General features: G+C 34.6%; 1 protein-coding gene across 2 annotated transcripts in view; it reads left to right on the top strand.

The window, feature by feature from the left end:
• The window catches only part of PXDNL (peroxidasin like), a 507,521-nt gene that overhangs the window by 218,026 nt on the left and 275,915 nt on the right, over window positions 1-13,580 (top strand). For both annotated transcript variants that reach the window (XM_065519201.1, XM_045398234.2), the window contains exon 3: window positions 9,892-9,963. In XM_065519201.1, coding sequence (XP_065375273.1) covers window positions 9,892-9,963 — 72 coding nt within the window. The remainder of the gene's footprint in view (window positions 1-9,891; window positions 9,964-13,580) is intronic.

The following is a 13,580-nucleotide window of genomic DNA, read 5'->3' as shown; positions in this document are numbered from 1 at the left end:
TCTTAAAGCAGTTATAATATGTTGACAGTATTACGAAAAATGTACTACTTCTTTGGTTTTGGTATAGATCTACAAAAAAGTCATATCTTTAGTACTGCTTATGATAGTAATTACTAGTGGTAAGAGAAAGCATGAGCACAATGACACTCCTTTGTCACTGCCCGGTTTCCTGATTTAGTAATAGAGTTGCCTGGTACATATTTTCTTTATAATTTTTTCTCTTCCAACCTGACTAGTCTGAAACTATCATAATTATTAAGGTCAAAACTCTAAAAGAATGTCCATTATCATCATCATTTCAAAGCACATTTTAAAGATATATTATCTAGCATTATTAGGGATAGAAATAAATTATAATTATGGAAAAGAGAAAGCAAAAAAATCATGATCATTATAGGATATGCTTATATCGTGCAACCTACATTCACTTTACAAATGGTTAAAAACAATAAAGAAGTATAATAAGGAATTATAGTAACAACTGATATGAAAAAATCTATATTCAAAATCCTATATTCAAAAAGTCATCTGTTACAAAATATGACAAAAGAAAATATCCAGCTTAGCAAACTGGAAGACATAAGAAGTATCAACAGACTCGATAAGAAATACATAGCACACAGAAGGTGACTACTTCTAAAACATACTAAGATTAAAAAGATGGTTTAGATAAGCAGAAAAATGAAAGGTAAAGTCAATATGGTAAAATTTTAATATTAGTCAAAATATGCAAAGGAAATTTTTGAAGCTTGAAGGATATTCCTAAAATATACCCAGAAAAATATCTTTAAAATTAATCATTAAAATAGTAAAAGACAGGGGTAGAAACTATCCTATATAAAGAGTAAAATATTAAAAAACAATAATATTGTAAATATTTCCATTGCAGTGTGTCTAGAAAGGGAACCAGTTACATGATGGAGATTTGCATATAATTATATTAATATTGCATATCACAGGAGAAACTGTAAATATGTCAATCGATAGTAATGATAATATGTAAATAATTTGGAAAAAATGTTAATTCAAGATGATTCAAAGATTAAAGCATTAAAATGAAACTACAAAGCTTAAGAAAAATATTGGGATTTTAATGTAATCTTAGATTCAGGAAAGCCTAAGTATGATACAAAATCCAAAGCCATAAAGGAAAAGAACAATAAATTTTATTACATAAAAATTTAAAACATTTGTAAAATACAAACAATAAAGAAAGCTAAAAGTATAAATTATATAAACTTTGACAAAATAATTCTAAAACATTATAAACAAAAGTTTAATTTTTTGCTTACAAAGGGTTTTTAATAAGTTGATAAAGAAAAGATACACAACAAAGTGAAAATGTGAGACAAAGGATTTTTTAAGTTAATGTACATCAAAAGAAACACATGGTCCTGAACATAAATTTTCATAACTACATCTTTCTTTCAAATAATATTTGTTTCAAAGAACATTAGAATTTTGAAGTCTTAGAATTTGTTACTCATATTTCACATGTAAATCTGCTTTTTTTGAGAAATATACATGAAGAAAAAAGTTAACAAATTCACTTAATAATAAATTCATATGGACTAAGCAGATAAAAGAATTTCAGAGCTTGAAGACTGGTCTTTTGAATTAACATAATCTGATTTAAAAAAGGAAATAAATGTTTAAACAAACGAAGTATTTAAGAAATATGGGATTATGTAAATCAAAATAAACTATGAATTATTGGTATTCCTGAAAGAGAAGGAGAAAAAGCAAACAATGTGGAAAATAAACTTGAGGGAATAATTCAAGGAAACTTCCTTAATCTAGTTGGAGATATAGACATCTAGATAAAAAAATCTAGAGCACACCTGTGAGATACTACACAAAACAAACATCACCAAGGAATATAGTCACCAGACTGTCCGAAGTCAATGCTCAAGAAAAGAAAAAAAATCACATACAAAGGGAAGCCTATCAGGCTAACATCCTTACAAGTAAGGAGAGTTCGGGGGCCTATTTTCAGCATTCTTAAAGAAAAGAGATTCCAACCAAGAATTTCATATCCCACCAAACTAAGCTTCATAAATGAAGGAGAAATAAAATCTTTTCCAGACAAGCAAGAACTAAGGGGACTCATCACCACTAGACCAGCCTTATGTGAGATTCTTGATGAAGTTCTAAATATGGAAACAAAAGAATGATACCTACTACCATAAAACACACTTAAGTGCATAGCCTGCAGACCCTATATGTTTTAAAAAAAAAAAAAATCCACAATAGAAGCTACTACAAAGCAAACAGCTAACAATTTTGTAATAGGGTCAAACTCTTACATATGAATATTAAACTTGAATGTACATGTTCTAAATGCCCTACTTTAAAGGCACAGAGTGGCAAGTTGGATAAAAAAAGAGGACCCATCCATCTGCTGTCTTCAAGAGATTCAACTCACACATAATGATACCAATAGGCTCAAAGCAGAGTGTTAGTGAGAAATCTGCCATGCAAATGGAAAAAAAAGCAGGAGTTGCTGTTCTTATATCAGATAAAACAGAGATTAAATCAACAACAGTAAAAGACAAAGAAGGGTATTACATAATGACAAAGAGTTCACTTCAACAAGAAGACTTAACTATCCTAAATATGTGCACACCCAACATTGGAGCACCCAGATTTATAAAACAAGTATTTCTAGATCTAAAATGATGTAGACAGCCACATAGTAATAGTTATGAACTTCAACACTCAATGACAACGTTGGACAGACCATCAAGACGGAAAATTAACAAAACAAAACTATGGACTTAAACACAACACTTGGCCAGTTAAACCTAATAAACATTACAGAATACTCCATGGATCAACCACGGAATATATATTCTCTCATCTGCACATGGAGCATACTCCAAGATTGACCATATGTTTGGCCATAAAGCAAGTATCAATACATTTTAAAAGAATCAAAATTATACCAATCATACTCTTGGGCCACAGTGGAATAAAAATATAAGTCAATTTCAAAAAGATCTCTCAAAACCATACGCTTACATGGAAATTAAACAACTTATTTCTGAATGACTTTGGGTAAACAATGAATCAGAAATCAAAAAATTATTGGAAATAAATAAAAACAGATACATAACATATCAAAATCTCTGGGATGCAATAAAAGCAATGTTAAGAGGAAAGTTGAGAGCAATAAATGCCTACCTCGAAAAATTAGGAAGATCTCAAATTAACAATCTGACATCACACCTGGAAAAATGAGAAAAACAAGAACAAACTAACCCCAGAACTAGCAGGAGAAAAGAAGTAAATAAAATCAAAGCAGAAATGAATAAAACTGAGACCCCAAATCCATACAAAGAATCAACAAAATCAAAAGTTGGTTGTTTAAAAAGACAAACAAGATGGATAGACCTCTAGCTAGATTAACAAAGAGAAAAAGAAGATCCAAATTAGCACAATCAGAAATGACAAAGCAGACATTACAATCAATCCTACAGAAATACAAAAGATCCTCAGAGACTGTTATGAACACCTCTATACATACAAACCAGAAAATCTAGAGGAAATTGATAAATTCCTGTAAGGACAAATCTCCCAAGATTGAATCAGGAAAAAATTGAAATGCTGAATGGACCAATATCAACTTCCAAAATTGAATCAGTAATAAAAACCTGTAAAAAATAAGCCTTGTACCAAACGGATTCACAGCCGAATGCTACCAGATGTACAAAGAAGAGTTGACACCAATTCTACTCAAACTTACGTTAGAAAATCGAAGAGGCATGTTTGCCTAACTCACTCTTTGGGGGCCAGCATCACCTTGATACAAAGATACAATAAAAAATGAAATTACAGGCCAATATCCCTAGTGAACATAGATATAAAATTCCTCAACAAAATACTAGCAAACTGAATCCAGCAGCACATCAAAAAATTAGTTCACCATGATCACATATGCTTCATTTCTGGGATTCAAGATTGGTTCAGCATATGAAAATCAATAAATGTGAGAATTTGATTCACCATATAAGCAGAATTAAAAAAGAAAAACCATATGATCATCTCAATAAATGCAGAAAGAGCTTTTGATGAAATTCAATGTCTCTTTATAATGAAAACTCTCAAGAAACAAGGCATTGAAGGAATATACATCAAAATAATAAGCCATCTATGATAAGCTCACAGCCAACATCATACTTCACAGACAAAAATTGGAAGCTTTCCCTTTGAGAACTGGAATAAGACAAGGATGCCAACTCCCATCATCCCTATTCAAAATAGTACTAAAGGTGCTAGTAAAAGCAATCAGGCAAGAGAAAGAAATAAAAGGCATCAAAATAGGAAAAAAAGGAGAACTACCTCTCTTTGTGGACAATATGATTTTATGCCTTAAAATTCTAAAAATTCCACCATAAGCCTTCTGAAACTGATAAACAACTTCAACAAATTTCAGGATACAAAATAAACATGCAACAAGTAGTAACAACATTTTTATACACAAATTACATTCAAGCTGACAGCCAAATTAAGAATGCAATTCTAGGCTGCGTGCAGTGGCTCATGCCTGTAATCCCAGAACTTTGGGAGGCCAAGGCAGGCGGATCACCTGAGATCGAGAGTTCGAAACCAGCCTGACCAACATGGAGAAACCCCTTCTCTACTAAAAATACAAAATTAACCAGGCATGGTGGCACATGCCTGTAATCCCAGCTACTCGGGAGGCTAAGGCAGGAGACTTGCTTGAACCTGGGAGGTGGAGGTTGCAGTGAGCTAAGATCACACCATTGCACTCCAGTATGGGCAACAAGAGTGAAACTCCATCTCAAAAAAAAAAAAAGAAAAAAGAAAAAAAGCCAAAAAAAAAAAAAGAAAAGAATGCAGTACTATTTACAGTAGACATACACCCCCCCCCCCACACACAAATACTTAGAGATATATCTAACAAAGGAAGTGAAAGACCTCTACAAGGAAAACGAAACAAAAAACTGCTAAAAGAAATCATAGATGGCACAAACAAATGGAAAAATATTCCATACTCATGGATTGGAAGAATCAATATCTGTTAAAATGGACATTCTGCTCAAAGTGATCGATAGAGTCAATGCTATTCCTAGCGAACTACCAGTGTAGTTTTTCACAGAATTGGAAAAAAACTATTGTAAAATGTATATGAAACCCCAAATAGCCCCAATAACCAAAGCAATCTTTAAAAAAGTACAAAGTCAGAGGCATCACATTACCCAACTTCCAACTATATTAGAAGGCTACAGTAACCAAAACAGCATTGTACTGGTACAAAAACAGACACATAGACCACTGGAACAGAATACAGAGCCCTGACATAAGGCCACACACCTACAATCATTTGATCTTTGATGAAGTCAACATAAATAAGCAATGGGGGAAAAACTCCCTATTTAATAAATGGTGCTAGAATAGCTGGCTAGCCATATGTTGAAGAATGAAACTTGACCCCTACCTTCCACTGTGTACAAACATTAACTCAAGATGGATTAAATATTTAAATCTAAGACCTCAGACTCTAAGAATTCTAGAAGAAAACCTACAAAATACCATCTGGGCATGGGCATTGGGAGAACATTTTTGACTAAACCCTCAAAAGCAGATGCAAAGAAAACAAAAATTGGCAAGTGGGACCTAATAAAAATAAAGAGCTTCTGCACAGCAAAAGAACTAAAAACACAGTAAACAGACAACCTACAGAATGGGAGGAAATATCTGCAAACTCTTCATCTGATGAAGGTCTACTATCTAGAATCTTTAAGAAACTTAAACAATTGAACAAACAAAAAACAAATAACCTCAACAAAAATAGGCAAAGGACATGAACAGAGACATCTGAAAAGAAGGCATACATGTAGCCCACAAACGTATGATAAAATGCTCATCATCACGAGTCATCAAATAAAAGCAAATCAAAACCACAATAAGATACTACCTCTATAATAATAGTCAGAATGGCTATTATTAAAAAGTAAAAAAAGCAACAGCTGTGGGTGAGGCTGTGGAGAAAAGGGAATGCTTTTATAGTGTTGATGGGAAAGTAAATTAGTTCAGCCGCTGTGGAAAGCAGGTTGGAGATTGCTCAAAGAATTTAAAACAGAACTACCATTTGACCTAGCAATCCTATTACTGGGTATATATAAAAAAGAAAACAAATCATTCTACCAAAAAGACACATATGCTCATATGTTAATTACAACAGTCTACATCATAGCAAAATCATGGAATCAACATAGGTGTCCATCAGTAGTGGACTGGATAAGTGTGGTACATATATACCGTGGAATACTACGCAGCCATAAGAATGAAATCATGTTCCTTGCAACAACATGGATGCATCTGGAAGTCATTATCCTAAGTGAATTAATGCAGGAACCAAAAAAAAAAAAAAAAAAAAAACAACAAAACCAAATACTACGTTTTCACTTTTAAGTGGGAGCTAAACATTGGATACTTATGGACATAATGAGGGCAACAATAGACACTGGGGACTACTAGAGTAGACAGGAAGGGAGGGTGGCAAGGGCTGGAAAACTATTTGGTACTATTCTCAGTACCAGGTGATGGGATTATCCATACCCGAAATCTCAGAAGCATGCAATATACCCAGGTAACGTATCTGCATATGTGCCCCCTGAATCTAAAATAAAAGTTGGAAAAAATAATAAATTTGTGTTCTTTAAATCAGCCTGATTTCTTTTCCTTTCCTTTTTCCTTTTCCTCTCCTTTCTCCTTTTCCTTTTTTTTTTCTTATGGTTTTGAATTGCAAATGATTTATGCATTGTTTATGATTATATAAATATTTTTCTGTGGCTGTGACAGATAATCAAGGGTAGCTATAAGTGACTTTTGCCATGAATCTCTTGCTTGGTGACTATGCAGATCACTCCAGAATAATGATTTATGCTCATTGAAGATTTCATACTATGTTTACTTTAGTATGCACAGAAATGAAGTTCACAACCCTTAACTGCTAATGTTAAGAGTAGCAGAACCATATTTCTGGAGTATCCAAATGAAAATAAGCATAACCATAACAAGCAGGAACAGACCAACATTATTACCACTTACAAAAAGTATATTATTTGTATTTCTACGCAGAGATAATGATTCACTTGTGGAGTAAATCTTGGCATTACCCCAGCAGAAATTTCGTGTGAGATGGGAGAGAGTTCTGTTTTTCTTTATAAATTTTATTATTTTTATTTTTTATTTTACGCTTTGATGAATTGCTGATTATGCAAATTGCCTTAATCTTTTCTAGCAGTCACTTACGGTTTTTAATAAAATATTTCCAACCACACAGTATACGTTTCTATAATAGTAAATATGCAAGTGTATGTGGGCATACTCTGGGTAAGACTGTGTTTCAGCAAAAACAGATAGAGCTAATAAACTGGACCATTGGTCTATTACTGGTTCCTCTTTTACCCCAAAAGTTTGATCATCAGCATGTTCAGATCTCCTGTTTTCAGAAATTGTTTTATTTTCTCAATAAAACCTGTAAAATTTTTACTTTTTCTTCTTGCAGGTTTTGTTTGCTTCTTTTTTGTTTCGTTTTGTTTTGTTTTGTTCCTTTGGCATCATGGGCGTCATGAGGATATAGGATACAGCCACAAATTTCCCTAAGCTTGTGCTGATTTTTGATGAAAGAAAGTTAGGTATTGTTTTATGCCCTGAATTTTAGCAGACCCACTCATAAATTTTGAATGCATTTTCTTTATGAATAACAAAACAAAATAATATAAATGACAGTTTCTATAACCACTTAACCAAGACATTACTTGGGTAGGGTTCCAACCATTAAAATTATAGTAAAGATATTTTGATGGAAACCATAATGCTCTGAATAAAACTTGACAAGAAATATGTACTTGTGATTGGAAAATACATTCAACTGTGAACCATTTTAATGAATTGGTTTCTTGTCAGCAATAGAAACATTTTCAAGAAAACAAGTTAAATTGTTTGATCTCATACTGTAGGTCATGCACATCATAACTTCAGTGTGAGTTTTTGAAATCTTGTGTTTTATTTTTGTTAAAATTTAAATAACTATAAAAGAATATGCAGAAACATAGGCTTCAAGCACATTTAATGTACTGAAGAAAGACTAATTATGGTATGTAATATCTTTTCCATTTCTTAACTGTGGCTTTGAAAGATAATTAACACTAATGCCCAAAGACAGCTTTTGTATGAAGTGAGTCAATTTCTCTCTCCTAGGCACCATCGTTGGAAGATTTAAGAAAATAGTCACTCAAATTGTTTTTTGTGATCTGTGATTAATATGAGGTTGAGACTATATACATGTGTCACATACCACACATATACATGCATCATAGCAGATGTGCAAATTACATACACACATGCACATATGTATGTATACACACATGTATAGTTTATTCTACATGCATTGGTGCATGTTGTATTTAATAGACTAAGAGGGACAGAATAGTCATTTCTTCAAGTAAATATATTTGCATGGTGGTGGTTTGGGGACCTAACAGAAGTGCATTAATTAATTTTGAACAATAGAATGAGAGAGTACCTAAACAGCAAATTCTCCCAGGACAAGGTTTGTGTCTGGTATTAATTACACATTAACTAGTTATATTGCTTTCAGCCTGTTTAAAAATTCCTTGAACACATGGTGGACTATAAAGTTGAATGGCTCATTGACTGAAGCTTAGAATTATCCATGAAAATTGGCATTATCTCTGTATGGCATCAGCTCCAATGCAGGCTGTAGATTGGTTGTTCTGCCTCCCAATGGCCAGGACACTAGGCAGTCACAAATGGCGAGAAATGGCTCTGGTGCCACAGGTGAGGTGTCAGCCACTTCAGATGCTGTTTGGGGAATTTAACAGCGAGACCTACAGTGAATCAGTTAGGAACAGATGAGCTTCGGAATCTCTAGGCTGCCTGTGAAATTGTGCATAATAACTCAAATAATCATCTGCTCCAATGGCCAAAACACTTCTGTTTTCCTAATCATTCATACAAAAACCCCACAAAACAAATATTTTATAATATACTAAAAGTGAATCCTCCAGCATTGGACTTTCGCAGTAGATTTTTAGAAGCTTTGAGGGTTTTAGACAGTATAGAATATTCAGGAACATGTGTGCCAATCTAATTAGCAGACTTTCCCTCTATATTTAGACATGCCATAATAATTTAAATTTGAAAGAAACTTTAAGTGTTTTTAACCAGAAAAAAAATTTATAATTTTCATTTGCCAGAGTGCTTTTTCTGAAGTTTTTGAAGTTACTGAAAGTTGATTTTCTGTAACTTGTTTTACTGTTCAAATTCGATTTATTTCTGCCACCTGTTATTTTTCTCCCTGGATTTTTTAGAAATCATTTTTGGACCGTTGGATACTACTATAATAAGAGCCTCACTTCCTATGGTGTAATTGACTCTTGGTTTGACAGTTTAACAAATACACAATGAAAGTCCACTGTGTGCCAATAGCTGTGATATTTATTTTTCCAAGGAAGATGCTTAAGACTGAGTGTTCAATACTCTCCATCTGTTTGTTTAGGAATATGTTCCTTTGTTACCGTGGCTATGTTGATAATTTTCCTTTTAGATGACGTGCTTCAGGAAAACAAGAATTTTATCTCTGGGTTGCAAAGTTGTTTTAGGAATGTTTTAGGGTCATTTAATAAACACAAATTATTTTTGAAAAGTCTTTGTGACAAATTAATGTTTTATATCACTTTTTTGAATCGGGAATTAAAGTATAAATTTCCAAATTTAGTGAACCATGTCAGTAAATATTTTTCTGTTGTGCAAAGAACTATACTTAGCAGAACTATTTTGATGTTTGCAGAATCTGTTTCTCATTTGGGAATTATTTGTTTGTTTTTGTTTTTTCAGTCTGCTGAACAACAACCACATCAGAAAGATTTCCAGAAGTGCTTTTGAAGGACTTGAAAATTTGCAATATCTGTAAGTTATAAGAAAAAATAACAATGGCTTATGGTGTTGATTGACTATTTTTGCCTTTTTGTGTGCACGTTTACTTTAAATTAAAATAATTCTTTACCTTCATGAAAAGCACTTTCAACCTTTATATAAAACTCACATATGAACGTGTCTTAAGTGCAATAAATTATTGCTTTCAATAGGTTGCGCATCTGAAAACATTTGAATATACACAATTCTCTTGCCGTAAGGTCTAAATTGGATACAAATAAAAACAAAACAGTTTTCCAATATTTCACATTCAAATTTAATTACTCAGTAATTGTAAAAAATTCCATACACCCAAAAAAGGGTTTCTTTTTTTTGTTGGCTAAAGGAGCTTTATGCCAACAACTTATCCATCCAAGACCTTCCAAAGCCAGTGAACACATTACAGTTAGGAACTTTAATAAACTTGGGTAAGAACCAAATTTTGGAAAGATTAGGTCACAAATATGATCACTGACAATTTTCATGGTTTTTGTGTATTATTGGTAAACGGGAATAAAAATATTTTAAACAACTGCCTGTTTGACTCAGAAACATTGGTGTTTGATAATTTCAATGGTGGGAGGTCACGATTGGATATGGTTAGGTTGGAGGCTGAAGAAACAAACTACAAGGGCTTTTATCTCAGCTGGAGTGAGTGCTACAACTTTCTTTTTAAAACAATATTAAGGTGATAATGAATATTTTTATACAAATATGTTCATTTGTAGATTAATCAAGCACACTGCTAAAAATTTGTTCTCTTGAAGAGAAGAACACCATTCCAGTCTTTAGCTCTGACCAAATTTATACGACTGTAGTATCTTTCAAAACCATTGAAATTCTTATTAAACCCCAGGTCAGGAGCCTCAAAGCCTCCTGTCTTCAGTTGAGACATCTCAGCCTAACATAGAGGTCTCCCACAGCTCTGGTAATTACTGAGTCCTGAAGTTTCAGTTTCCTCTTAGGTCAGTCAATTCCATCTGCTCGCCTAACCTTTCATAACAAATCCGACATACCATCTTAGTCAATTTTCTGCTGATGTAACAGAATACCACAGACTAGGTAATTAATTTTTTAAAAAAAAGTTTATTTGGCTCATGGTTCTGGAGACTGAGAAGTCCAAGATCAAGGGGTTGCATCCTAACATGATGGAAGGACAAATGAGCATACAGACAGGGAGAAAAAGGGGGCTGAAATCCCTCAATCACTAATCCACTTCCATGATAATGGCATTATTGCATTCATGAGGGAAGAGCCCTCGTGACCTAATCACTTCTTAATAGTCCCTCCTCTTAATACCATCACAGTGACAATTAAATTTCAATATGAGTTTTAGAGGAAGCAAACATTTAAACTGTAGCATTCTGCCTCTTTGCCTCACAAAACTCATGTCCTTCTTATATACAAAAATATATTTATTCCATCTCGGTGGCTCCAAAAGTCTTCACTTATTTTAGCACAAACTCAAAACTCCAAAGTCCAGAATGTCATCTGAATCGGATATGGGTGAGACTCAAGGTGCGATTCATCCTGAGGCAAATTCCTCTCCAGCTGTAAGCCTGTGAAATAAATAAAAAAAAAGATATCTACTTCCAAAATATGACAATGGTGCCTGCATACGATAGACACTCCCATGACAAAAGGGAGAGATAGGCAAAAAGAAAGAAGCAAGAGGCCCTAAGTTGGTCCAAAATCTAATAGGGAAAACAATGTTAAACCTCAGACTTCCACAACAATCATTTACTCCATTTGCCACCTTCTGGACACTGGGGAATTTGGGTCTCCAAAGCCTCAGGTGGCCACGACCCCATGTCTTTGCTGGGCTCAGCCCATGCTTCAGTTCTCTTGGGTTGGAGTCTCATGCCTACGACCTTCCCAGGCCAGAGTTTCCACTGGTGACCCTATAGCTCTGGGGTCTCAGTGGCAGCCCAATCCCATGGATCCACTAGGATTTGCCCTAGTGAGCACTCTCTGTGGAGGCTCCACCTGTGGCAGGATTCTGCTTAGGCTCTCAGGTTATTTGATACATCCTTTGAAATCCAGGTGAAGGGAGCCATACTCCCACAGCTCTTGTATTCTGTGAGCCTGGATACTTATAACATGTGGACACTGTCAAGGCTTACTGCATGCACACTGCACAGGAACCAACTTAGGCTATAGGTGGGGTTGGTTGAGGCATACACTGTGGTGGAACACAGGAAGCAGAGGCCCAATGTGGCTCTGAGCAGCAATTCCATGGAAGGTACCTTGAGCCCATTCCCTGAAACTATTCTATTTTTTCTAGAGCTCAAGGCCTGTGATGGGACAGGCAGACTTGAAGGCCTCTGAAATGCCTTTGAGGTCTTTCTCCTGTTCACTTGATGAATAGCACCTGAATCACTATCTGTGGTAAACTCTTTTGCAAATGGTCACTTGGGCACACCTGTAGTATTCTCTCTTTCACATGCTTCTTTACTCTTTACATGTGCAGCCTGCAAATTTTCCAAATCTTTCTGTTTTTTACCTTTTAATTATAAATTCCATCTTTAAGCTTTTTCCTCTAGCATCTCAATGTATGTGGTTAGAAGTAGCTATGCAGCAACCTGAATGCTCTACTGCTTAGATATTTCTTGCATCAGACATCTTAGTTAATGACCCTTAAGTTCTTCATTCCATAAAGTCCTAGTACACAAACACAATTCAGCCAAGTTCTTTGCAACTGTATAACAGGGTGAGTTTTAATCCAGCTTCCAATACCTTGTTCTTCATTTCTGTCTGAGACCTCATGAGAATGGCCTTTACTGTCCGTGTTTCTATCAACATTCTGGCCACGACCACTTAATATCTAAGACATTCCATACCTTTTCTACAGATTCCTCTTATAAGCCCTTAACAGAATCACCCTTAACATTCTGTTCATGGTAATCTAGGGTTTTTCTAGCCTGCTCCTCCAGACTCTTTTAGCCTTTACCCATTACCCAGTTCCAAAGCTGCTTCTGCATTTTCTGGTATCTGTTAGAACAACAGATCCACCTCTCAATACCACTTCTCTGTCTTTGTTTTCTGCTACTATGAAAGAATATTACAGACTGGGTAATTTATAAAGTAAAGTTTATTTGGCTCATGGTTCTGGAGGCTGGGAGCTCCAAGACTAAGGGGTTGCATCTGGAGAGGGCCTTCTTGCTGTGTCATAACATAGTGGAAGAACAAACAAACACACAAGACAGAGAGAAAAAGGGCCAAACTTTGGTGATAACCAACTCACTCCTGTGATAATGGCATTAACCCATTCATGAGGGAAGATTCCTCATGACCTAATCACCTCTTCAAGGTCCTGCCTCTTATCATAGTTACACTGGAAATTAAATTTCAATGAATTTTGGAGGGGACATTAAAACCATAGCACATGCCCAGTGGGTACATGCCATTCTTTATTTCCATATTTTACACAGTACTAAGTATCCCTCAAACTTTGGTGGTGTGCAAAGCCTGCTGCTCATTAGTGAAGGAGCTTGACCTTCTCCCTATGTTTCATCTCAGTCCTGCTCTGTCGTTCTCTACTCATTGGCATGTCAAGAGTAACTCTCTTATAGTAAAAAAAAACAAATTAATAAAACAAAACAAGAACCTTT

The sequence above is a fragment of the Macaca fascicularis genome, chromosome 8 (assembly GCF_037993035.2).
Source record: "Macaca fascicularis isolate 582-1 chromosome 8, T2T-MFA8v1.1".
NCBI classification, from domain to species: domain Eukaryota; kingdom Metazoa; phylum Chordata; class Mammalia; order Primates; family Cercopithecidae; genus Macaca; species Macaca fascicularis.
This window is presented reverse-complemented; position numbering and strand designations above follow the sequence as displayed.